The sequence below is a fragment of the Dryobates pubescens genome, chromosome 14 (assembly GCF_014839835.1).
Source record: "Dryobates pubescens isolate bDryPub1 chromosome 14, bDryPub1.pri, whole genome shotgun sequence".
NCBI classification, from domain to species: domain Eukaryota; kingdom Metazoa; phylum Chordata; class Aves; order Piciformes; family Picidae; genus Dryobates; species Dryobates pubescens.
In genome coordinates, this window is record NC_071625.1 from 29,439,240 (window position 1) to 29,465,285 (window position 26,046).

Sequence of the window (26,046 nt, forward strand, 5' to 3'; positions counted from 1 at the left end):
TGAGAGCCATGCTGTGAGTCTGTCGTAATGCAAATGTTATCCAGCGTATTCTGCCCTCTAAGCACACTGCTGTGTCAGGCCTTGCTGCCGCTTTGTGCCAGATACTAAAACACAGTGCATCCTCTTGTCAAGTGCAACTAACAAGTGATAGACTGCTCTCCTACATCTGTGCGTGAAACTCAACATTCTGTGTTGGTTTCTGCTGGTTTTTTTAAAGTGTGACTCTTCACAATGTTAAAGAAAACAAGGAAGTTTATTGGCAAATCCCTGCAGCCAGCACGACCTGTGCATCATCTGCCTTCGAAACAAGGTGAGTAGCGTGCCTGAGGTACAGTTCACACTGCCCAAGTTTCAGCTGCTTTTAAGGAGTAACAAGGTCATGTAAGGTGACTTGGACTTTGTTAAAAATTGTTTTTAATGTGTTGGACCAAGCTGAATTTAAACTGCATTAGGTTTATGCAGGGCTCTTAGAATCTTAGAATCATAGAATTGTTAGGGTTGGAAGGGACCCCAAGGATCAGCCAGCTCCAACCCCCCTGCCATGGGCAGGGACACCTCACACTACAGCAGGTTGCTCACAGCCACATCCAGCCTGGACAAAAAAAACTCCAGGCATGAGGCTTCCACCACCTCCCTGGGCAACCTGTGCCAGTCTCTCACCACCCTCATGGGGAGAACTTCTTCCTAACATCCAATCTCAATCTACCCATTTCTATTTTTTTTCCAGTCCCCCCAGTGCTGTCCCTCCCTGACACCCTCAAAAGTCCCTCCCCAGATTTCTTGTAGCCCCCTGCAGATACTGGAAGGCCACAATGAGTTCTCCTTGGAGTCTTCTCCAGACTGAACAGCCCCAACTCCCTCAGTCTGTCCTCATAGCAAAGCAGCTCCAGCCCTCTGCTCCTCCTCGTGGCCCTTCTCTGGACACCTTCCAGCACCTCCACATCCTTCCTGGCACAGAGGCTCCGGAACTGGACCCAGAGCTCCAGCTGTGGTCTCAGCAGAGTGGAGCAGAGGGGCAGAATCCCCTCCCTGGCCCTGCTGGCCACACTTCTCTTGTTGCAGCCCAGGCTCTGCTTGGCTCTCCGGGCTGCAAGTGGTGGCTGCAAGTGGTCTTTTTGGTGGTGTTCTTCTGGCTTGGCATCTAAAATTCTGGCTTCAGAAAGCTGGACTTCCTTACTGTATTTTGGATTTTGGGGGTTAGTTGAATCCTGCTACCAAAGACATCAGGTGCACATAATTTAAAAAGTAGATTGTTGTTTAGATTTTATTGCAAGTGCAGTACACTGCACCATGCCATTCTTATCTAGCCTTTGATCAAAACCATCAAAGCCTAACTGGTTAGGCCACACCTTGAGTACTGTGTTGAGTTCAGGGCCCCTCAGTTTAGGAAGGAGGTTGACTTGCTGGAATGAGTCCAGAGAAGGGTAACAAAGTTGGTGAGGGGTTTGGAACACAGCCCTGTGAGGAGAGGCTGAGGGAGCTGGGGTTGCTTAGCCTGGAGAAGAGGAGCCTCGGAGGAGACCTTCTTGCTCTCTCCAACTCCCTGAAGGGAGGTTGTAGCCAGGTAGGGGCTGGTCTCTTCTCCCAGGCAAGCAGCACCAGAACAAGAGGACACAGTCATAAGCTGTGCCAGGGGAGGTTTATGCTGGATGTTAGGAAGAAATTCTACACAGAGAGAGTGATTGGCCATTGGAATGGGCTAGCCAGGGAGGTGGTGGAATCACCATCATTGGAGGTGTTCAGGAGGAGACTTGATAGGGTGCTTGGTGCCATGGTTTAGTTGATTAGGTGGTGTTGGATGATAGGTTGGACATGATGATCTCAAAGGTCTCTTCCGACCTGTTCTATTCCATTCCATTCCATTCCATTCCATTCCATTCCATTCCATTCCATTCCATTCCATTCCATTCCATTCCATTCCATCTTGCAGTATTTATGTGAGGTGTATGTATTCTATTTTTGTTTTACATCTCCACGTGCCTTCTAGATAGTGCAGTATTGCAGCTATCATTATGGTTGAGTCAGATGGTTTTGGTGGCTGGAGAAGCAGTGCCAGCAGTGATGATCTGCCCAGAAGCTAAGTGCCATGATCAGTTTGCATGTCCTTTAAAGTTCATGGAATTTTGAATGGAAAAATGGTCTGATGGCAATTTAGAGCTTTTGAGTTGTGAGTAAATGCCTGGTTAATCTTTCTGCAGTTGGAGTTCAGGAAGGTTCTTGTGGTAAGTACGACACAATACAAATGTGGAGTCTGTTTATTTGCTCTCAGTGTTCCCTCTCCTCTCCCCACCAGCTGCCATCGCCTTGGACTTTCCGACTGAGCTGCCCAGCAGCACTGAAGTGTGTTTGCCCGGCAAGGTTGACCTGGTGAGTACGGAGTGGTGGATGACAGAGTTGATCGAGTATGTTCTAGAGTGCTATCAACTGGAGGTCAGCTGATCTCTTATGTTCCCAAATCAAAAGTAAACTCTGTTTCCAGCTAGGAGTGTCCTTGAATCCTTAACTTCCAAACCAGCAGTGTTAGAAGCGTTAAAAAGAAGAATGAGTTTCAGGAATGTCTTTCCCTGATAGCTGTGTACCAGTAGTTGAAAAACAAGAGTTACATCTTCAAGAATCTTACAGAAGTCTGTGTGGTTTTTCTTCATTGAATTTAAGACATATTTTAAAGTTCCAAGTGCACATGTTCCATCTTTGCTTATTATGTGTGAAGGACAACATTAGAAGTAATTATTTTTTAAGTATGTTTTAGTTTTGTAGCACAGGCTCAAATTAATCTGAGCCTGCAAACCTCACAAAACCAGATCATTAAACAGCTCCAGTACACTCTGTAGCTCTATTTCATGGACCCTGCTAGACCAGGCAATAAATGGGCCTTGGCACTCAGAAAAAACCTGAAGCGCTGTGGTGTTTTATTGCCTGAAATAACTGTGTTTAGACATGCTGTGATACCGTTGTCAAACTTGACATTGTAGCTGTTAGCTGCAAAGAGATGTTTGTAGGGTTCTGAATGGAAAGCTTAATAATATTTCATAGTCTGAATTTGACTTTTTGTGGATACTGAGTTGAGAAAGGCTTGAAATGTCTCCATCAGTCAGTGTCAGCTTCAATTACTTAACTACCATTGTAAAATGATGTTCAGCTTTAGAAACACATGCCCTAGACAAATGATATTCTTTATAGATGGATTCCACTCTTTGCAGATGGACTTCAGGTAGGGATATGTACAAGAGTATTGTTGTGAGAGATGATACTCAAATGTGAAGTGTTGGACCAAAACCCAAGCATAATAGAACTCTTGATACTTTAAAGCAGTTGGCAGGATGTTGTGATGGGAGATGGTGCAGGAAGAAATGTGAAAATAGTGTGGTGACATTGTTTGGCACATAGCTTTAAATTCTGCTGTCATGTATGTCTTTTTCTGGTGGATCCAACAATGTGTTCTCAGGATCACAGGATGTTAGGGGTTGGAAGTGACCTCTGGAGATCCATTGAGTCCAACCCCCCTGCCAGAGCAGGACCACAGAATCTAGCACAGGTTGCACCCGAATGCATCCACATGGGTGGATGACTTTCAAGTCTCCAGAGAAGGAAACTCCACAACCTCTCTGGGGAGCCTGCTCCAGGGCTTTGTCACCCTTACAGTAAAGAAGTTCTTCCTCATGTCAAGGTGGAACTTCCTGTGCTGTAGTTTACAACCATTGCCCCTTGTCCTTGTCACAGGGCACAAGTGAGCAGAGGCTGTCCCTTCTTGACACCCAGCCCACATGTATTTATAAGTGTTTATTAAATCCTCTCTCAGTCTTCTCCAGACTAAAAAAGCCCCAGGTCTCTTAGCCCCTCCTCATAATGCAGTGCTCCAGTCCCTCAATTATCCTTCTAGCTCTCTGTTGGACTCTCTCGAGTAGATCCCTGACCCTCTTGAACTGGGGAGCCCAGCGCTGGACACTATTCCAGTTGAGGTCTCACTGAGGCAGAGTAGAGGGGTGGGGTAGAGTGTTAAGTCCTTGTTTGTACTTGGAAAGAGCCTTTGAATAGCTAAGACTTGCAGTGAAGGTGAACATCACAAAGGAGTTAGAATTAGCAGCGTGGCTCAGTGTTAACTTCATTCTCTGGAATCCCTGGATTTTTTCTGACTTTTTTCCTCAGAAATTGTAGATAAATGAGGTAAAGATAACTAAATTTCAAGCACAGAAGATGGAAGTGTGAGCAGGGTGGATAATAACCCACAAATGCTTTGCCAGTTTACAATTTGTGGTCTTACTGCACCGTGAAAGCTGATGGTGCAGTTACAGTACAAAGTGTTAGCTGCTGTGTCTGTCCAGAAACTGGGCTCTCTCCAGCTTTCAACAAATGCTTCCCAAAATGTTCAGGTCTTCCTGCCCCACCCACTCTCCCCTAATCTGTCTCAGGATGAGATTAAAGCTCTTCAGCCAAACCTGTGGGGCCTTTAGGGAACCAAGACAAAGCATTGAGAGTGAACTGCTTTCCTACTTTTCAAAACACTCACTTCAGGGCTTTGGCAGCTAGCAGGAGCTCAGTGTGACGCTGTAGAGGATGTCTCTTGGTGCTGAGGAAACCTTTTACTAAGTGAGAGAATCTCTCTTTTGGTCTTAAGGAAAGACCTTCCTGCTTTTATTATTCCCCAGTGTATCAGCTTCTGACTGAATGAATCCTTTATAGTATGTAACCGAGAGCAGCAGACACCCTGGAGGTTCAAATTCAAATGCTTCAGACATCTTACCAGTATTCCCCTTTTCAGTTTTCTGCAGTTCATTTGCAGGACCTTCATCTTCCAGGTTAGAGATGCATCAGCTGTTAGAAATAGCTACAGTTCTGACCTTTTGTGCAAGGTGGTTGTTTCTCAGACCCTTCTTACACTGTAAAGAAGATTCAGTTGTGAGGAGTAGAGAACCCGAGCAGAACTCAGTTTCCTTTGTGCACAGAAAGTACTAATTGCTCAGAGTCTTGGTGACTGGTGAAAACAAAACTGCTAACTGAAACTGTGCTGCATCTGTTGTTTTCAACTAAGAAACCCCAAAACATACACCCTTGGTTTAATATGCTTAAAGGAGAGAAGCTTTGGTACAATGTCTTTTAAAAGTTTAACTCTTTCCTTCCTATTTTAGTTATCTGAAGCGACCGAAGCAAAGAGCTTAAGTGAAGCTATGATGGCCTGTCAACCAAAGCAGCACCAATCAGAAGAGAAAAAAGGTGAACTATTGTGTGGAGTTCTGTGTCAGAATTGTATTCTGTGGGTTGAAGACAGCTGAACTGTGTGGCTTTCTCCTGAGAGTTTGCATTCCTTCTGTAGCACAATCTGGGAGGAAGCCTCTCTGGTTTTCACATAATGCTCGAGGAAGTGTAACACTTGGTTATGAAGTGGCAGGTTTCCACTGATAGACTTGCTTGCCTGTGAGAGTGTACCTTGGGAGTTTCTTCTTCTCTCTCTCTTTTTTTTTTCCCTGGGGGAAAAAAGCAAACCAAAACAACCAAAAAAGAAAACAACCCCCCCAACACAACAAACCCCTCAGCATAAAATATTTCTTCACACAGAGCCCCGTTTTGGTGTCGGTTGCTTCTGTGTGAGTATGTGAGTGTCATCCCACAGCCTTTTTCACAGGTTGGTCTTGGTATACAGACTATTGCCTGCAAACAGGTGTGGTGGGTTTAGAGGCAGACCCCCTCCCCACAACAACCATCCTCTGCTACCAGGAATGTGCTGGGTTGCGGGAGGCAGCCCCCTCTCTCCCCACCACGGGCAGGAATAAAACACTCAGACAAACGGATTGCAAAAGTGATGAAAGTTTAAATAGAAAGCAGTGAATGTTACAGAGAACCCAAAGCGCAGTGACAAAGAAAGATCCCAAAGCAAACCCAGAAGCATCCCATCCCCACCTGAGGGTACACCCGAGACCCTCAGGGCTCCTTCTTCCCCCTCCCTCTGCTGGGCTAGTCTCAGCTGGCCAGGCCTGGGACTGCCCATCCCCCCGTGGCCTTGGGCCTAGCCAGGCCCAAAGCCAGGAGACATCTCCCCCAGTTACCGGCTGGCGGAGGAGGAAGAAAAGAGAAAGTGCCAGACCCGCACTGGATCTTATAGTGGTGCAAAGAATCATGGTAGGAAATACACAATTTCCTGTGTCCATCCCTCTGGGCTGGACTTCTGGACACAGGAAGTGAACACACCAGGGGGGCACCCAGCTCAAACTGCAACAACAGGTTAAGAATTTAGTAGTTTAACTTCCTGCTTCTGATGGTTAGAAATAATTTAATTTCACTGATAAGTCCTGGACAGTTTGTTCATCTGTCAACACTGTCTGTAAGGTTTGCTTCTCCTGCTTTTCTTCCTATAATCCCTTTCACTGGCTGCTCATGAAGCATATTTTTTTTTGTCATGGGTTTTCAGTTTAAGTAAGACAAAGTTTTTATTTTCTTCCTATTAAGGGATAATTTCAGATTCCAAGCATGTTCTCACAGTCCTCTGCACTGCTTCCTGCCCAGGTGGATTCTCTTGAACATTTCACAGGATCTGGAACAGTGTTCCAGGTTAGGTCATCAGCTCTTGAGTCAGTTCTTGTTGTTAACGTCTTCCTGTAGTCAGGCATCACAAATCTCTATCAGTAATCTCCAATCCTTGAGGAATCTCTGGATCTTTCATTTCTTCTGTTGCCCTTAGAACTAAAAACTTCAGTTTTGTTGAGCTTTTCTATTTTTCCTTGCTCTGAGGTTAGCATCACCCAGGTTCTTGAGCAGTAATTCTACACTGTGATGTGTTACTGACTTGAAAGTAAGTCTTCTGTGTATCCCATGTTCTTGGTCTTGGTAAGTATAATAACATTCTGTTCTTTCAACCTAGGTCGGTGTCAGGCTTGTCAAGTTCTGTCTGTTTGGTGATGCCTTTCTGATCTTTTCTGTGATTCTGCTTGTGGTGTGGAGACCTTTTTACAGGATCTTCCATGGCTTTTCATCTGATCCTGCTCTCTTGTATAAGCCAGCACTTTTCTAGTGGTTAATTTCTCTGTGATGCCTTCCTGAGTCTACTCCACATTTGTCTAGAACGTCAAACTTTTCCCAGCATTTGTTTTCAAAGAGCTTTTGTTTTTTTGCTGATAGAACAATAGAACAATAGAATAAACCAGGTTGGAAGAGACCTTCAAGATCATCGCATCCAACCCATCAACCAATCCAACCACCTGAACAACTAACCCATGGCACCAAGCACCCCATCAAGTCTCCTCCTGAACACCTCCAATGACGGCGACTCCACCACCTCCCCGGGCAGCCCATCCCAATGGGCAATCACTCTCTCTGTGTAGAACTTCCTCCTAACCTCCAGCCTAAACCTCCCCTGGCGCAGCCTGAGACTGTGTCCTCTTGTTCTGGTACTGGCTGCCTGGGAGAAGAGACCATCATCCATCTGTCCACAACCTCCCTTCAGGTAGTTGTAGAGAGTGATAAGGTCACCCCTGAGTCTCCTTTTCTCCAGGCTAAGCAATCCCAGCTCCCTCAGTCTTCCCTCATAGGGCTGATGTAATCCTTTCCTTCAGGGTAATGGAACTTCAGAGGTCATGTTGTTCAGCTACTGCCTACAAATAAGTATCTTTTTCATTTCCCCACACATACTGTGAAATTTACCCTGGAACTTCATTTTTATCCCCAGCTGCACCTTAAATTCTAGATACCTGTTCAGTGGTGGTATGCCCTCAGTTACCTGTCTCTGCAGTTCTTTCGTTCTACACCCACTGAACAATGCAGCCATCAAATCAGTGCCTCTCCACTTCAGAGAGAAGAATGTTGTGTGGGACTCTGTCAGAGGCCTTAGGAAGTTGTCTTCTTTGTATGTTTTTAAACAAGTGGAAAAACCCCTAGAGCTGTGAGTTTATAAGTATGCTTCTGTTCTTTAAAGTCTTTTAAGGGTATCCTCATGCCTTCTCAGAGTTTTAGCACTTACTGCAAACATTTGTGGTTGAAAGCAATTCATAATTGACTTTGTGACTTCTCATATCAACAGCCTGAGAAGCAGAAAGTGTAGTTATTCAGCTGACTGTGCAACAGTCTTACAGGTGGCTTCTTGTTCCTAAAGGAATAAACTCTGCTCACCAAGGACCAGAGATAAAGTTTGTCCCTTCTTCACCTAATTCCTCTTGTTTAAGACTATTATCTGAGGCTATGCTAGAGAAGAGAGAGTGGTACAAACTCACATGATAATATGCATGTTCTCAGCAAAGCTCTTGACTCATGCTGCCCTCAAAATGAGTTCATTGGTCCTAATCCATTGGACAGTTTACATGCAGCAGATCTCACAATTACGTTTAGCTGTTGAAAAACATTAACTTAATATCTCCAAGGAAAAAGACACTCAGTATTTGTTATCTGTTCCAAGGAAACATATGCTGCTTTGGTGGGAGCTATAAACAGATTTTCTTCTAGGCTTCCAATACCAGTCTGTGGTGGTTCTGTTACTTAGAGCAAGGTGTAAGGAGTCTGTCTGTAATGTAAGTTTTCATTCATAGAATCATAGAATGGTTTAGGTTGGGAGTGACCTCTAAAGCTCATCTGTTCCAGCCCACCTGCAGAGTGCAGGGACATCTTCCACTAGATCAGGTTGCTCAGAGCTCTGTCGAGCCTGACCTTGAGTATCTCCAGGGACAGGGCCTCAACTCCCTCCCTGGGCAACCTGTTCCGGTGTTCCACCACCCTCATGGTGCAGAACTTGTTCCTAACAGCCTGTCTAAATTCAACTGGTTTTGTTCTTTTGCATTGAAACAAAGAACCCTTATTAGCTTGGAACACTCCATATTTACTGTCAGTTTGATGGAGTTAAATGCCTTGAAGTTTACTAGCAATTGTCCTAATGCAAGGTGAGACTTAACATTCCTGCTGTTTTAATACTCCACATGCAGCATTCCTACCCTCCTATAAGAAACCAAATCAGTTCTCTGAATTCCCAGCCTTGTTGTCCTAACAGTGTTGAACTTGGTAATTTTGTCTGTTCACAGAAAGGATCAAATACAGCAGAGATTTCCTTCTGAAACTTTCAAGTGCTTCTCTCTCTCAGAAGAAGCCAGAGTTTCTTTCTGACCATCCAATTATACTTGAAAAGCCAGTAAGTGCATTTTTCATATTAAGTGAAGTGACAAAATCAGTCATGGAGCTTTTGACAACCCTTTTGATAAGGAACATTTTTCTTCAAACTAGCCTGCCAAACTGATAAAACCTTCAAAACCAGACTGTCAGGTTCAGCTCTGTTACTTTTGTACCTAGCTTCCCCAGCTGGTATTTGGCATTTTACCGTGGCAAGTACCATACAAAGGAAAAGGCCTTTCTTTCCCTTCCTCTTGCAGGGAGAGAATCAGGTATGTTTCCAAGTGTCAAGTCAGTATGAAATCATACCAAAGCTTTTCCTTGAAATCACAGTGCACAGGCTTGGTGTCCTGTGTGAATTCCATCTCTGTCTTTTTCAAACAACAGAACAGTCTTGATACATTTATAGCTGGGTGAAAGTCTAATTGCAGTGAGTTGTCCATGCATCAGGGTCCACTTCAAAACTATTAATGAGCCTGGTGCAGTTTGTGTTGCCATTATCTGTGTTGTTGGGGAGGAGTGACTAGAGATGAATGACAAGCTTGAAGGATGTCCAGGAGTGCCACCTTGCCCTTTGAGCTGCACTTCATGTGCAGAGAATTAAAAAGCTCCTAATGGTTCCCACAGCAAGGCTGGGAGGACATCCTTGGGTGTAAGCATTCAAACGTCAAACTGGGCTACACCCTGGGCTGCTTTTGAGGCTGTCAGGCTGTAGTTCTTCTAGACATGGAATTTCTGCCCAGGAGAACTATGGCTACTCTCTAGGCCAGAATTTGACCAGTTTTAAACTTTTAAATTGCATATTCTTTGCAAAGCCAAACTGCTGTGTAACAATCTGCCTGCCCACAGCTTGTCTGTACATCTTTGTCCTCCCTGTGACAGCTTTGAAAGCCTGCATGCAGATAGGGGGTTTCCAATCAGGAATTTCCTAGCTGCTTCCCCCTTCCTCTCGCTTCCTGTTGACTGCATTTCAAAGGAGGACAAATCCTGATAGCACATACAGTGCCACATGGTTATGTTCTGAGGTAGAAATGGAATCAGTGGGCAAAGGAATGCTAAAAGACATGGCTAAATTGTGAAGGGTTTGGGGAGAGGAAGAGAAGGACAGTAAAAACTGCTGCAAGCCAGGATGGGCTGCACGTGTTGGAAGAGATTGATTTGGGGCTGGAGGATCTGTGCCTGTAGAATGATGTCATAAATGTAGCCAGTTTATATATAGTCTTGGAAGGAGGAGTATGTCTCTGGTTCTGAGGACTGCTCTTCAAGTCTTTCCTCTGCTTTGTGTTAGCCATATGTATATAAGGCCCCACCTGCACATGCCACTTCATCATACAGATTGAAAAAGGCATCAAAACAAATTGCATAACGTACATGGAGCAGAGACAGGTTACAAGCAGACTGATGAAAACTGACTGAAATCCTACCTGCAGTGCTTTGGGGGTTTGTCTGTCTTGCAGGAAAAGAGAAACCCTTTTACTGACATGTGTAAGAAGTGACAGATTGTTTGGAAGACGAGGACTCGATCAGTGAAGGAGCTACATACCATGTAGATCTTCCAAGATTTTTGAAGACACTTTGGTGCCTGCAGGTGAAAGCAGGACCATGTGAAACTTACAGAAATGCTGTTTCTTCCTGAAATGGGCTGGATGCTTTCATTTGTATTACCATCTTAGGGGTTATATTTACAGTGAAATAAACAATTTCACATTTTGCTGTGAGAGAATTTTGCCTTAATTGTCTGTGTCATGTAGCCATATAGTTTGACTACAGATTCTAAGCCAACACTTGACTGAAGTGTTTTGCTTGCTACCTTCCCTTTGCATCTCCCTTCCTTGGCAGTGATAATGGAAAACAAATACTGGCTGTGTCAAAAGACCAACCCCCACCTGGCTCCAGCCTCCCTTCAGGGAGTTGTAGAGAGCCAGAAGGCCTCCCCTCAGCCTTCTCTCCTCCAGGCTAAACAAAGCCAGGTCCCTCAGCTGCTCCTCACAGGCCATACCCTTCACCAGCTTTGTTGCCCTCCTTTGGTCACGCTCCAGCATTTCAATGGCTTGGAGTTAGGGCCCCTGGTAGTGCATCCTGGCTGCCTGCCACAAACCAGCCATGCTGTGGTGCCTCCTCAAACAGCAAGGATGCTGCAGGTCTTCTCTCACTGTTGGCAAAGGGTTTGATTCAGTTGCCTAAAGGTAGACATCTGGTGTCATCTGAGATGTGCAGCACAAGTAAAAATACCTGTGTGAGGCTGGCACAAATGACACACAACCTGTAGGTAGCTCCTGTCCTCCCTGGGAGCTGGAGACCGTTTGGGATGCTCCACAGCACCTCCCATGTTCTAGGTGCCTTTGTTCAGGTGACTAATTTGCCTCAGAACTCCATTGCCACAATGGGAGCTAAGATGCCTTGGTCACACACCCAAATGTGACAGCTTTCTGAATCTTGAGCTGCATCCTTTCCTGGTTTCTGGAATATAGAGCCTTACTGCAATGAAGATGCTTGACTGGGGTCTGAATTCACCACTTTTCATTACATAGGGCAATGTGTTGTCATAGTTTGATAGTATCAGTCAGGGTTGGAAGAGACCACAAGGATCATCTAGTTCCACCCCCCCTGCCATGGGCAGGGACACCCTACACTAGATCAGCCTGGCCAGAGCCTCATCCAGCCTGGGCTTAAACACCTCCAGGAACAGCGCCCCAACCACCTCCCTGGACAACCCATTCCAGGGCTTCACCACTCTCATGGGGAAGAACTTCCTCCTCACGTGTTGGTTGACTTGAAATAAAAACAGGTAAGAAGATATTTTACTGAATATGAGTTTGAAGTGACATTTTGGGTGCTGTTTGTAACCTTGGAGTGCTGGAGGAGCGGAGGCAGCAGTCACTTAGCATGTAGAGTTTGTCAGCCTGTCGCAGAGCTGTGACTTGCCTTTCATCCTTGGGCTGGAGGCCACAGCTTGGGCTGGAGACCACACGGACTTAGGGAAGAAACTATTTCCACTTCCCTGGCTATTTCTGCTCTGAAGCAGTTTCTGTAATGACTTTTGAGTGAGCTGTCTGTGATCTAATGAAAGTGTTTTCTGAGGGGGCAGCACAGAGGCTTCAAAGCAGACAGGTTGTGAAATAAGTCTGTGGCCTGACAAGCCCTCTTGTGAGGGGAGGGGCAGAGACTGCGCCTCATCAGGGCAGAAAATGTCACAGAAAGGTAGAGGTTGGAAAGGACCTCTGGAGATCATCTAGTCCAACAGCCCTGCCAGAGGAGTATCACAAGGGCAAGTTTCACAGAATGGCATCCAGGTGGGATTTTAATCACTCCAGAGATGGAGACTCCACCACCTCTCTGGGCAGCCTGCTCCAGTGCTCCACCACTCTCAACCTAAAGAAATTATTCTTCATGTTTAGATGGAACTCCTGTGTTCAAGTTTGTGCCTGCTACCTCTTGTCCTGTCCTGACCCCATCCCTCTGACACCTATCCTTTTAACTATTTGTAAGCACTGGTAAGATCCCCTAGCAGTCCCCTCCAGACTAAAAAGCCCCAAATCCCTCACCCCTTTTTGTAAGAGAGATGTTCTGGTCCCCTGATCTTCACAGCCCTTTGCTGTACCTCTGAAGCAGTTCCCTGTCCTTGAGCTGAGGATCCCAGAACTGGACACAGAACTCCAGATGAAGCCTCACCAGGGCAGAGTAGAAGGGGAAGAGAACCTACCTTGACCTGCTGGCCACACTCTTCTGGACTGATCTTCTTACTCCTGTATATCCTATATGAGTGCAGTTCTGCACTGAAACCTGCAAGGATGTTGTAGACAGATTGGTGCTGGTCTCTTCTCACAGGTTATTAGCAATAGAACAAGAGGAAGCAGCCTCAAACTGCAACAGGGGAGGTTTAGACTGGACATTAGAAAAACTTTTTCACAGAAAGAGTATCAGACATTGGAGCAGGCTGCCCAGGGAGGTGGTTGAGTCTCCATCCCTGGATGTGTTTAAAGGTGGTTTAGAGGTGATGCTTGGGGAGATGGTTTAGGGGTGAACTGTGTAGAGATGGGTTAATGGCTGGACTTGGTGATCCCAAGGGTCTTCTCCAACCTGAATGATTCTGTGAACAAATTACCCTTGTAATCTCCTAATTAGAATAGACTAGACTAGAATTGAATTGAATTGAATTGAATTGAACCAGATTGGAAAAGACCTTCGAGATCACCAAGTCCAACCCATCACCCAACACCATCTAATCAACTAAACCATGGCACCAAGTGCCTCATCCAGTCTCTTCTCAAACACTTCCAGTGATGGTGACTCCACCACCTCCCTGGGCAGCACATTCCAATGGCCAATCTCTCTTTCTGGGAAGAACTTCTTCCTAGCATCCAGCCTGAACCTCCCCTGGCACAGCTTGAGACTGTGTCCTCTTGTTGTGGTGCTGCTTGCCTGGGAGAAGAGACCAACTCCCTTCTGGCCACAATCTCCCTTCATGGAGTTGTAGACAGCAATGAGGTCACCCCTGAGCCTCCTCTTCTCCAGGCTAAGCAACCCCAGCTCCCTCAGCCTCTCCTCACAGGGCTGTGCTCCAAACCCCTCCCCAGCTTTGTTGCCCTTCTCTCTGCCCTTCTCTTCCAGCAACTCAACATCTTTCCTAACCTGAGGAGCCCAGAACTGGACACAGGACTCAGGATGTGGCCTAACCAGTGCTGAGTACAGGGCAGAATGACTTCCCTGCTCCAGAACAGCTCCTCTGAAGCAGAAGATCTTTCTGAAAATGTGTCTCCATGTCCCCCCCTGTTTGATCTCTGAAAGGAGAGAACAGCAGCAGGAAGTAACAATTGTTTATTAACACGAGACTAAAACTTGCACAAGTACTTAGTCACACCACTCGAGATGCACTTTTCTGTGACAGTTTGGGCTGAACATACACAACGAACAATTTAGCACAGTTGTCTTATTTCACCTTTTGGAATGCATCAGCTCACTGAACTAGCCACAGGAGGAGAAGGCAGTGATTGTGCAGTTTTCCTTACTTGAAGGTGGAGAAGCTCACATCCATAACAACAAACGGCACCACATCACAAACCCCTACCCCAGCACACCTCAGGCTGCTGGTGAACATCACTGTAATGAAGAACATTGCAACATTAACATTCACCCACAGCTGCTAGTTGTTGTTGAGGATCCACCAGGAGGCTGAAAGAGAGGAGAATTTATTGGTTTGTTAACATCAATGGTTCTCTTTCTACCTCTTGTCAAACCCCTAAATAAACCAGCTCTGATGTGTATGGAGTAGCTAATGGTACTTATTTGAATGCTTTCAAAGACAAAACCTCTCCATGCAAGGGGGAAAAAAATACTCAGAGAGCTGAGGATAACTGCTGGGGGCATGGCTCCTGTGCAAGATTTCTCTCTCCTGTTGATCTCATCCAAAGAAGCATTAATGTGGAGTAGGGAGGGCTGCATAGAATTAAGGGACTCCAGAGAGCAAACCACATCAATTCTCACTCCTGCTCCGCTGCCTGTGTCAGTGTTTAAGCTGAGTACTGTGTTCCCTCGGTGGTTGTGCTGCCTTTAATGACTTCCTTTCCTGGTGGCATTATTCAAAGCTGGTTTACTTTTGACACAACTCCAGGAATTAAGAGCAGTTTGCCCCCAAAGTAGCTGAATTGATGGAGTTGTAAAATGCCATTCCCCTACCAGAAGAGTTTCATCACCAAATTATAGACAGGGCTGGAGTGATACACATCTGTACTTCCCAACAGTCCCTACCCTTTGGCCTTTTGAACCTCATGCAGGGAGGAACCACAAGGTTTATGGAGAGAGACAGGAAGGAAGGAAAGGAATTGTGAGTGTATCCAAGATGCCAAGTCCCCTTAGCTCAGAAGCTTTTGCACCACACAGTTTGGGGGATTAAAGCACTTGATGCAACTTGTTTCTCTGAATGTCTCCATCTATCCTTCCATTTATGCTTTATTAATGGGAATTACTGTTCTTCAAGAGGAATATTGAGAAGCTGCTTCTGAATCCTCCCTGAATTTGGGCTGTGAAAACCTAGTAGCCTCTGACACATCAGTGGATTCATGAATTTTGGCCCAAAAAAATGCCAGTTTAACAATTGAATTCATGGATTAGGGTGTCCTAAGTGTTTGGTGGGTTGCCATAGCTTTGGTTTCCCTCACCAAGTGGTTCTCCACTGTCCTCAAATCCAGATCTTATATCAGCAGTAGGCATTGACTGCTGAACTGAGTGATTCATGCCACCCTGCTAGATTGGCCTGGAGCTGCCTGGGGGCAGTGGGGGGTGGTTAATAGGTGTGCCCGTGACTCTAGAAGGTTGTGTTTCCTATTAACTGATGCTGAATGACTTTGCTTTAGGAGAACATGGCACCTAACAGTCTCCAAAGCCCTGGTCTTCCTGAACCATTCTTGACCACGGAAGTTTATCCTCAGTCATTTTGATTAATCAGCAGGGTAAAGGCTCTTGGTTGTCATCCTTGGCTCAGACCCAGGCTGCAGTTCAGAGTTGTTTCAGTGAGTTACCTAGATGTGTGAAGCAGGTGGATGTGTCTGAGCTGGGGTAAATTTGTTTTGAGAAGAGAGCCTGGCTGTGTGCTAGTTGCAGGCTGATGTTATTTTTCTGTCCTTATTTTACAGTGATACAACTTTATGGTGCCTGAAAGTCTGTCTAAACCACCCTGGTAAGACTGCAGCCATAGTTTGTTTTTCTACTTCAAGCATGTATGTTGTTGGGGTTTTTTTACTTGAAGAACATTTTCTGTCTTTCAAATACAGATCTGATTTGTGCATGATGTGGGAAGTGCTTTCCATGAAACAAAAGCTGAGATCTCAGCGTTACAGCCAAGCTCTACACCAGTCAGAACACCTGAGAGCGCAGTACTTCCCATTGCCCCCCAGCGAGGAGTGCACAGGGAGAAATGCTGTTTCTATGGCAACTGTCTGCCAGGACAGAGTGCTGCAGACCGAAATCCTCCTTAGCAGGCAGAGTTGATGCATTCTGAATCTAATTTCAGATGCTTCTCTATGTTTAGGGGATCAACAATCGTGCTTACATTTTATTTAATGTTAATTGTGCTCTAGCTGGCAGTAAAGCAGCCCTGGAGCGCTCCTGGGTCACCACACATGGGTCTAGCTCTTAGAAGTTGGGGAAGGCTGCATTGTTTCCTGCAGCCAAGTTCCTCTTACATCCACCCAGTAAGATAAAAGATCTGAAGGGATTCTTGGTTCATTAAGTGCAATCTCCTGATACTGCAGGAATCCCTGACAATATTACTGCGTGCCCAGATCAGGCTCATGAGGTCTGAAAATGTCTTGGCTGGTTTCTGTTAAGGAGAAACCCCAGGTACAGGCTTACATCATTTATTTATGTATTTCCCTACTAGGTAAGGTTTTATTAACTTAAAATCAGCCTCTGCTCAGGCAGAGGGGAACCTGGGCTTTCATTGTCATAGATAAAGCATTTGCAGTCCTCACTCTGTGCACATGGTGCTGAGGCTTGCTTTGTTTCACCCTGCACTGTCTCTTTGAACTGCTGTTTCTAGGAGGAATAAGATCACAGTGTCACAGTATCACCAAGGTTGGAAGAGACCTCAAAGATCATCAAGTCCAACCTGTCACCACAGACCCCATGACTAAACCATGGCACCAAGTGCCACATCCAATCCCCTCTTGAACACCTCCAGGGATGGGGACTCCACCACCTCCCTGGGCAGCACATCCCAATGACGAACGACTCTCTCAGTGAAGAACTTTCTCCTCACCTCCAGCCTAAACTTCCCCTGGTGCAGCTTGAGACTGTGTCCCCTTGTTCTGGTGCTGGTTGCCTGGGAGAAGAGACCAACCCCTTCCTGGCCACAACCACCTTTCAGGTAGTTGTAGAGGGCAATGAGGTCACCCCTGAGCCTCCTCTTCTCCAGACTAAGCAGCCCCAGCTCCCTCAGCCTCTCCTCACAGGGCTGTGCTCAAGGCCTCTCCTCAGCCTTGTTGCCCTTCTCTGGACACCTTCAAGTGTCTCAATGTCTTTCTTAAACTGAGGGGCCCAGAACTGGACACAGGACTCAAAGTGTGGCCTAACCAATGCAGAGTACAGGGCAGAATGACTTCCCTGCTCCTGCTGGCCACACTATTCCTGATCTAGGCCAGGATGCCGTTGGCCCTCTTGGCCCCTGGGCACACTGCTGGCTCATGATGTTGCATACTCAGTGGTTTGTATTAGAAATAATAATTTGGAACCTTTAAATAACTTGTAGTCGTGAACACCTTGCTCTTTCAAAGTGGTTTGTGGGGGTTTGTAACATAGCAGGAAGTATATACAATAAATTGGTTGGTAAATATCAACTGTTAGTAATTAAGGCTCCCTTCAATGATGAAGTTGATGAAGTCTTCACTAGAAAGCAGTTTTTTGCCTGAAAATCTTCAATGAGGTCAGTGTTGCTGTTCACAGATAGTTGTTTATTCTAGATAGATGCTAGCCTGACTTTGCACTATATAAAGTCAAGCATTTTGGGTCTTACTCTTGCTGATGCATTTTACAGTTCTGTGCTTAAAATAAGAACCCTTGGGGTGGTCCCTTTCTCCTCCAGACATTACCAAGGAAGATCTGACTAGAGCTGGTGGTGTGCAGTGGTCCTGCATAAGCAACACACTGGTGCAGCAGAACTCTTCATGCAGAACAAAGCAAATCATGTGAGCAAATGCTATTTACCAGGGACCAGCATTGTTGTGATGAGCTCTGGAGTCTCCAAGAAGTCCACATTGCTTTTTTGGAATGTCTTGCTGTAATTCATTTGAAGGTGGCTAGATAATTGGGGGAAAATAAGAACATATCAATGTTTTTTAAGGGGCTGGTTTGCTTGCTTGTTGTTTGCTTGGGTTTTAATGAGCATTAGAATTTTCACAATTAAAGCTGTAAGACAGACTTTAGTGCCTCAAGGCTTAGGCAATATGGCAGTGGAAGAGGAGACCAGACAGGCTGTGAAGTGCTTGCAGGTCATATTAAGCACAGATTTTCCTTTACTCTGACGGTCATCTCTTGCTTGTGACCCAGCAAAGTGCTGAGATGTGCTGCTGGGGTTCTTGAGCCTGTGCCTGGGCTCTTGAGCTTTGAACTGGGGGGCTGTTCAAAAGGAAAGCAACCAAGCTTCAAGAGAATTCTCCATCTTCCTTCAGTATGGATCCTGTCCACAGATGTAGGATCATAGGGTTTGGTTGGTTGGGGTTTAGTAGTGAAGGTAGCTAAGGAAAATCTTTCTGTCTCAGTTTCTTAGCCATCTGTCTGCCACAGGCTGGAATTTGTTAGGTAGGACTTTTAATGACCATAACTTCTATTTTGGGCTCAAAAGAGATGCTCCTGGAATCCGTCCTTTGGGTTTTCATGATGTGGATTTGGGAAGCTTGGGAAGAGCCCCCCATGATGGCACACAAGTGTAAGTGTGGCCATCTTCTGTCCCACTCATTGGCTGCTTCTTTGTCTTTCATTATCACAACACCGTGGTAGTGCTGCGGTTTCCCTGGCCTTTTGTCTCTGCTGAACTAAGATCCACTGGGGGCCACAGCTTGAACTATTGGCTATCAGACCTCTTATGTTCTATTCAAATTAGTTCTTCTAACATTTTAATGCATATGTTTCAACATGTTTTGGCCTTTGATGATCGAAGTATTGTTCTGAAGTGTGATACAGTGAGCAAGAGATTCATCAGCAGTATTTAAAGCAATTTGCATTCAGCCTTGACACAGTTGCTTCCTAACATTCAAACATTTCTTACAGAAAAAAAACAAAACCAAAATCCCCATAAACAAAAAAACCAAGCCAAACCCCCAATAACAAAGCAAAACCAAACCAAAACCTGAAACTTACCTATTCCAGGCATTGCTGTTCTCCCAGAACTCGTACACAATGAAGCGGGAGTCACTTGGAAGCTTCTGTATGGAAACACTAAGAATTGTAGCATAGAATAGAATAGGGTAGAGTAGAGTAGAGTAGAGTAGAATAGAATAGAATAGAATAGAATAGAATAGAATAGAATAGAATAGAATAGAATAGATTTAACCAGGTTGGAAAAGACCTTTGAGATCATTGTGTCCAACCTATCATCCAACACCATCTAATCAACTAAACCATGGCACAAAAAGCCTCATCCAGTCTCTTCACCTCCAGTGATGGTGACTCCACCACCTCCCTGGGCAGCACCTTCCACAGTCTCACAGTATCACCAAGGTTGGAAGAGACCTCAAAGATCATCGAGTCCAACCTGTCCCAACAGACCTCATGACTAAACCATGGCACCAAGTGCCATGTCCAATCCCCTCCTGAACACCTCCAGGGACGGTGACTCCACCACCTCCCTGGGCAGCACATTCCAATGGCAAACAACTCTCTCAGTGAAGAACTTTCTCCTCACCTCGAGTCTAAACTTCCCCTGGCACAGCTTGAGACTGTGTGCTCTTGTTCTGGTGCTGGTTGCTAGAGAGAAGAGACCAACCCCCACCTGGCTACAACCTCCCTTCAGGTAGTTGTAGAGAGCAATGAGGTCTCCCCTGAGCCTCCTCTTCTCCCGGCTAAACAACCCCAGCTCCCTCAGCCTCTCCTCACAGGGCTGTGCTCAAGGCCTCTCCCCAGCCTTGTTGCCCTTCTCTGGACACCTTCAAGTCTCTCAACCTCCTTCCTAAACTGAGGGGCCCAGAACTGGACACAGGACTCAAGGTGTGGCCTAACCAGTGCTGAGCACAGGGCACAATGACCTCCCTGCTCCTGCTGGCCACACTGTTCCTGATCTAGGCCAGGATGCCATTGGCCTTCTTGGCCACCTGGGCACACTGCTGGCTCATGTTCAGCTGCTGTCAACCAGTACCCCTAGGTCCCTCTCTGCCTGGCTGCTTTCAGCCACTGACCCCAGCCTGTAGCACTGCATGGGGTTGTTGTGGCCAAAGTGCAGCAGCCAGCACTTGGACTTGTTGAATGCCATCATGTTCAACTCTGGCTACCTGCCCAGCCTGTCAAGGTCCCTCTTGGAAGGGGCCTCAAGAATCATCCAGTCCAACCCCCCTGCCATGGGCAGGGACACCTCACACTACAGCAGGTTGCTCACAGCCACATCCAGCCTGGCCTTAAAAACCTACAGACATGAGGCTTCCAACACCTCCCTGGGCAACCTGTGCCAGTGTCTCACCACCCTCATGGGGAAGAACTTCTTCCTAACATCCAGTCTGAACCTACTCATTTCCAGTTTTTTTCTATTCCCCCTAGTCCTATAATTTCCTGACACCCTAAAAAGTCCCTCCCCAGCCTTCTTGCTAATCAGTAATACAGAAAACTAATCAAAGAGCTGTGGTTAAGGGAAAAATCAGTCAATAGTGCACAGAGAGAACAGAAGAAGTTAAGTTTATAGAGCAGCTTGCACTGTTTCATTGAAAAATTACACTGTGAGCAGCTATCTTTTATATATGAGAGATGCATCCGAGTGGCACAGTGGTTAGATGCTGTGAAAGCAAGCACATGATGGAGTCAAAGGCTGACAGGATCAAGCCTGCTGCAGGCACACTGTAAAAATTATCCTCTTGGCTACTGTTTGCTGTTCAGCTAACAATTTAACATGGGTGGCAAATGAACCACTAGGTATCTGCTGATCTCCCTCACAGAATCTCCCTTATTGTAGTGAGCACAAAAGCTTTAGAGCATGTAGGCTGCTTGTGGATTTGAGTACTCAAGCAGGCGTTCAGATGCATAGCACAAAACGTCTCCTTGCACACATTTGTCCTAGTGCCTAAGGGTGAGATCTTACTACTGCTGTGCTTGGAAACTGAGCTGAGGTTATATTGCATGCAGCTAGAAGACAGAAGTTGTATGAGTTATCTGTTTTCTCTTGCTGTGTGTGGAAGCTCACTGTAAGATTGCAAAACCACCAAGAGCTGCGGGGAAAAGCGAGTCTGCGTCAAGAGCTGCAGCAAGCGCCAGCCTGTAGATGGCATCACTGATTTACCGAACCCCTGCAAACTCAGGCGAGAAACCAACTTCGAGCCATCATTCCTGAAGCTGATCACAGTATTACAGTCTCACAGTATTACTAAAGTTGCAAGAGACCCCAAGGATCATCGAGTCCAGCCTGTCACCACAGACCTCATGACTAGACCATGGCACCAAGTGCCACATCCAATCCCCTCTTGAACACCTCCGGGGACGGGGACTCCACCACCTCCCTGGGCAGCACATCCCAATGACAAACGACTCACTCAGTGAAGAACTTTCTCCTCACCTCGAGTCTAAACCTCCCCCGGCACAGCTTGAGACTGTGTCCTCTTGTTCTGGTGCTGGTTGCATGAGAGAAGAGACCAACTCCTTCCCAGCTACAACCCACTTCAGGTAGTTGTAGAGAGCAATGAGGTCTCCCCTGAGCCTCCACTTCTCCAGGCTAAGCAACCCCAGCTCCCTCAGCCTCTCCTCACAGGGCTGTGCTCAAGGCCTCTCCCCAGCCTTGTTGCCCTTCTCTGGACACCTTCAAGTGTCTCGATGTCCTTCTTAAACTGAGGGGCCCAGAACTGGACACAGGACTCAAGGTGTGGCCTAACCAATGCAGTCCTGCAAGCTCTCTCTCCTGACAAGTCTGCAGCCACTACAGTCTTTGGCAGGGGCTGGGGGGGAGCTCTCTTCTTGGTTTTCTCCAGCTAGCTGCTCACAAGAAAAAAATATTCTCCTCATCAGCCTCCCTTTGCAAGTGGAGCACAGCACAAAGGTCACTCTTTCCTTCTCTGACTTTTTCTGGCCTGTGCGAGCACTGCTGGCACTAGTAGAGGGTACTAGTACGGTGTACCTGTGTACCTGTACTAGCACTGCTGTGATGATCATAACTTAGGGGTGTGATAGGCAGCCTGGGGATGTATGGGAAGATCCTGGGCTGGGCACACCTGATAAACGTCTTCATGTCATTATGGGCTGCTGAATTAAGAAATTCAGCCCAGTGGTGAGTCACTGAAATGTGTTCTTAACCCAGTTCTAATGTTTTGTTTAATGCTAAGGGTGGCAAAGCAGACATACACTGTTCCATTGGGGACTTTTGCTTTTCAGTTTTTTCCTGTTGCTTACAATGAATGGCAATTTAAGGATGCCAGCCTGAGGGGGAGATTCTGACAGCTCCCAAACAGAGCACTGGCAGGGGAGTTGATAAACTGATCACCTGCCAGGTGAGCACAGAGGCAGGCTGGCAAGTGAGTTTTCCAATAGGGAGTGTCGGCCTGGGAGCTTCCAGAAGTCATGAACTGATGGCTTGAAGAGCTGAGAAGGCCTAAACGTTTGGTTAGCGTCTCTGAGATAGCTGTATTGTCATTCTGTGCTGCACTTAAAGTCTGCAGTGCAATATCCTGTGACGACTTCTGGTTTTTGTTCTGTTTGAAGAGCTCTGCCTTACACGTGCATAACCAGCTGGGCACAAAGGTGCTCCAGGTACTCTCTTCGCAAATAATCCAACCCCACTTAAATGTAATTCAAGAAATCAGGCTGCATTCCTTCCTGCAGCCCCCGGACAGCAGCTCTGTACTTACTGCAAGCAGCCGGCCTGAGTAGCGGCAGATTCCACGTACTGCTTGAGGGCAACCCGGAATGGCTCTCTTTCTTCTTCTATCACAGACATTTGACGCTGAACGATCAGTATGTGCTGCTACAAAACATGGCAACAGTTACTGCCACAGCAGCTTCTCCTTTCCTTGTGCTTTAAACTCAGAACCGTTCATCATAAAACAATACAACCCACAATCCATCGAGGAATAGAATAGAATAGAATAGAATAGAATAGAATAGAATAGAATAGAATAGAATAGAATAGAATAGAATAGACCAGGCTGGAAAACACCTTTGAGATCATCAAGTCCAACCCATCACCCAACACCATCTAATCAACTAAACCAAGGCACCAAGTGCCTCATCCAGGCTCTTCCTAAACACCTCCAGGGATTGGGACTCCACCACCTCCCTGGGCAGCACATCCCAATGGCCAATCTCTCTTGCTGGGAAGAACTTCTTCCTAGCACCCAGCCTGAACCTCCCCTGGCACAGCTTGAGACTGTGTCCTCTTGTTCTGGTGCTGCTTGCCTGGGAGAAGAGACCAACCCCCACCTGGCTACAACCTCCCTTCAGGGAGTTGTGGAGAGCAGTAAGGTCTCCCCTGAGCCTCCTCTTCTCCAGGCTAAGCAACCCCAGCTCCCTCAGCCTCTCCTCACAGGGCTGTGCTCCAGACCCCTCCCCAGCTTTGTTGCCCTTCTCTGGACACCTTCCAGCAGCTCAACATCTTTCCCAAACTGAGGGGCCCAGAACTGGACACAGGACTCAAGGTGTGGCCTGAGCAGTGCTTAGTACAGGGCAGAATGACTTCCCTGCTCCTGCTCCAGGGATGGGGCATCTCTGGGCAGCCTGGTTCAGTGTTCCACCACCCTCATCATACAAATCATCTTCCTTACATCTGGTCTTTCCTCTTTTAGTTTAAAACCATCAGCCCTTGTCCTGTTGCAACAGGCCTTGCTAAAATGTTTATCCCCAGCTTTCTTACAAGCCCCCTTTTAAGTACTGAAAGTCTGCAATAAGGTCTCCCTGGAGGCTTCTCTTCTCCAGGCTAAATAACCTTAATATCTCTCTCAACCCAAGGGGTTCCAGCCCTCAGATCATTTCATGGACCCTCTCTGGACCAACTCCAGGAGGTCCCTGGCCTTCTTCTACTGAAACAAATTATTGTGTAATCTTATTTCTAAAAAATACTAAAACCTAATGCAACTCCTGTGATGAACTAAGGAATTTGATGGATCATCTGTTAGGGTTATTTTTTGTGTGTGTATTGGATTTGCATTTTGTTAGGTTCAAAGCTCTGAATTTAGGAATCATAGAACCACAGAATGGTCTGGGTTGGAAGGGACCTCCAAAGCCCATCCAGTCCAACTCCCTCTGCAGTCAGCAGGGACATCCTCAACTAGATCAGGCTGCCCAGAGCCCTGTTGAGCCTCACCTTGAAGATCTCCAAGGATGGGGACTCAACTGCCTCCCTGAGCAACCTGCACAGTATTCCACTATCCTCATGGTAAAGAATTTGTTCCTTACATCCAATCTAAATCTGCTCTGCTCTGGTTTGAACCCTAGTGTATTTGAAGAACTGGGGACAATCCTGGGACATGAGTTTATTTCTGATCATGGTTCTGATTTTGTAAGTGGAAACATTGCTTAGCACTAGATGTTCTCCCACCTTTCCTGGGAAGGGTCCCTACAGCAGTTCTGGGAGGGAGGGAGGCTGCACAGCTAGGATTTAAAGCTTGCATACAGCATTAGGTGATGGAGCGCAGAGGACCTACCACCTCATAAAGGCTGCTGCCAAATTGGGTGAGTCTTATTAATGATACCTTATCATAGAACCATAGAATGGTTTGGGTTGGAAGGGACCTCCAAGGTTTTGGCTCAGTCTGTCCTTTGAAAACAGCACAAAAATGAATATAGCATTTTGCCCAGATATTCTAACCCATGGGTTGTTGCCTCTTGCACAATGCATTCTGCTGACTACCAGTGAGGATGGTGATTTTTGTCATGCTCTTGTCTGACAAAAGAGATCAGGTGAGATTGATCATTATGTTGGAAAACACTTACAGGTCTTGCATTTTCTTCCAGAACTTCCTCTTCAAATGGCTCAAGCTTTAGGTCCTTTGAGGCAGTGGAAGGAAATAGAAACAAAAAAAGGTAAATTTCCAGCTGTATTCTGCTCTTAGCTTGCCAACAAACCACTGCAACAGCCAGATCCTGGTTTATCTCCAGAAGCTGTCATTAAATCTCTTCTTTGTTAGCTGTAGGTCAAACACAAGCATTGTTTGCAGAGTCCTGCATGCTGCAGTGGTTAAATCCAACCCAGGCTATTCTCTAAGGTCTTATTTATAGTGCAGAGATTTCTCATTTGTAACAAATCACAGAATCCCAGAATGGTTGGGGGCTGGAAGAGACCTTGAGAGCTCATCCAGTCCAGCCCCAGTGCCAGAGCAGGATGATCCTAGAGCAGATCACACAGGAACACACCCAGGTGGGTTTTGAATATCTCCACAGAGGGAGACTCCACAACCCCCCTGGGCAGCCTGCTCCAGGACTCTGTCACCTTCACAGGGAGAAAATTCATCCTCCTGTTTCCATGGCACTTCCTCTGCCTCAGCTTCCACCACTGCCCCTTGTGCTGGCATTGGGCATCACCCAGCAGAGCCTGGCTCCAGCCTCTGGGCACTCACCCTGCATATCTTTATCAACATGAATGGGGTCACCCCTTCATCTCCTCCTTTCCAAGCTACAGAGCCCTCAGCTCCCTCAGTCTCTCCTTGTAAGGAAGATGTTCCACTCCCTTCATCATTTTTGTGGCTCTGCACTGGACTCTCTCAAGCAGTTCCCTGTCCTTCCTGAACTGAGAGGCCCAGAACTGGAATCCATGTGTTGGACTTCACTGAGGACAGACAGACAGCTTCTCACACTGTCACCTGGGCTCTGGAGATGAGCTGAGTAGTCATTTGAAATCAGCTATCAACTGCTAAGATGCCATCATAAAACTTTACACTGAAGAAACTTTGCAAGGGGGCTGTGTTTGGAAGGAGTTGTTTTCTAGCATTGCAAAAGATGTGTGATGCTCCAAGTCAGGTTTCTGGACTGCTGCACTTGCTGCTGAGGACAGGCTGGGCAGCAGCAAACAGAGGCAGCAATATGTTTCCTTGGCACATGAACTGGCTGCACACTTCATGAATCAGTGATTCATGCAGACAGCATCTAGTGCTGCACACAAAGTGATTGTTTGCATGCCAGGCACATGCAGAACCTCCTAACCCAGTGCCATATGGACATTCTGAAAAATATAGATGTGCCTGAAAGCAAGCAGAGCTCTTGGCAGCAGCAGCAGCAGCTGGAGCAAAATGGTCTCCGTCAGTGGTGCTTTGCTTCTTTCTGCATGCAGATAAATTTTCATCTGCTTCCAGC

The 26,046-nt window shown here is 46.4% G+C and overlaps 2 protein-coding genes across 3 annotated transcripts in view; one reads left to right on the plus strand and one right to left on the minus strand.

The window, feature by feature from the left end:
- The first annotated feature begins 228 nt into the window (after positions 1–228).
- Positions 229–10,750, plus strand: C14H8orf88 (chromosome 14 C8orf88 homolog). The gene is made up of 5 exons (XM_054167431.1): positions 229–310; positions 2,294–2,367; positions 5,127–5,211; positions 8,997–9,103; positions 10,539–10,750. Exons 1-5 carry the CDS (start codon positions 232–234, stop codon positions 10,575–10,577), a joined length of 384 nt encoding a protein of 127 aa, XP_054023406.1. The 5' UTR covers positions 229–231; the 3' UTR covers positions 10,578–10,750.
- Positions 10,751–13,888: 3,138 nt separating this feature from the next.
- Positions 13,889–26,046, minus strand: part of NECAB1 (N-terminal EF-hand calcium binding protein 1) — a 54,908-nt gene continuing 42,750 nt past the window's right edge. The window contains exons 9-13 of one of the 2 annotated variants that reach the window (XM_054167408.1): positions 24,691–24,744; positions 22,611–22,726; positions 18,934–19,011; positions 17,782–17,873; positions 13,889–14,253 (exon numbers count right to left, since the gene is read on the minus strand). In XM_054167408.1, the coding sequence (XP_054023383.1) occupies positions 14,225–14,253; positions 17,782–17,873; positions 18,934–19,011; positions 22,611–22,726; positions 24,691–24,744 (369 nt within the window). In that variant the 3' untranslated portion in view covers positions 13,889–14,224. The remainder of the gene's footprint in view (positions 14,254–17,781; positions 17,874–18,933; positions 19,012–22,610; positions 22,727–24,690; positions 24,745–26,046) is intronic. The other variant, XM_054167409.1, reaches the window with a different exon arrangement.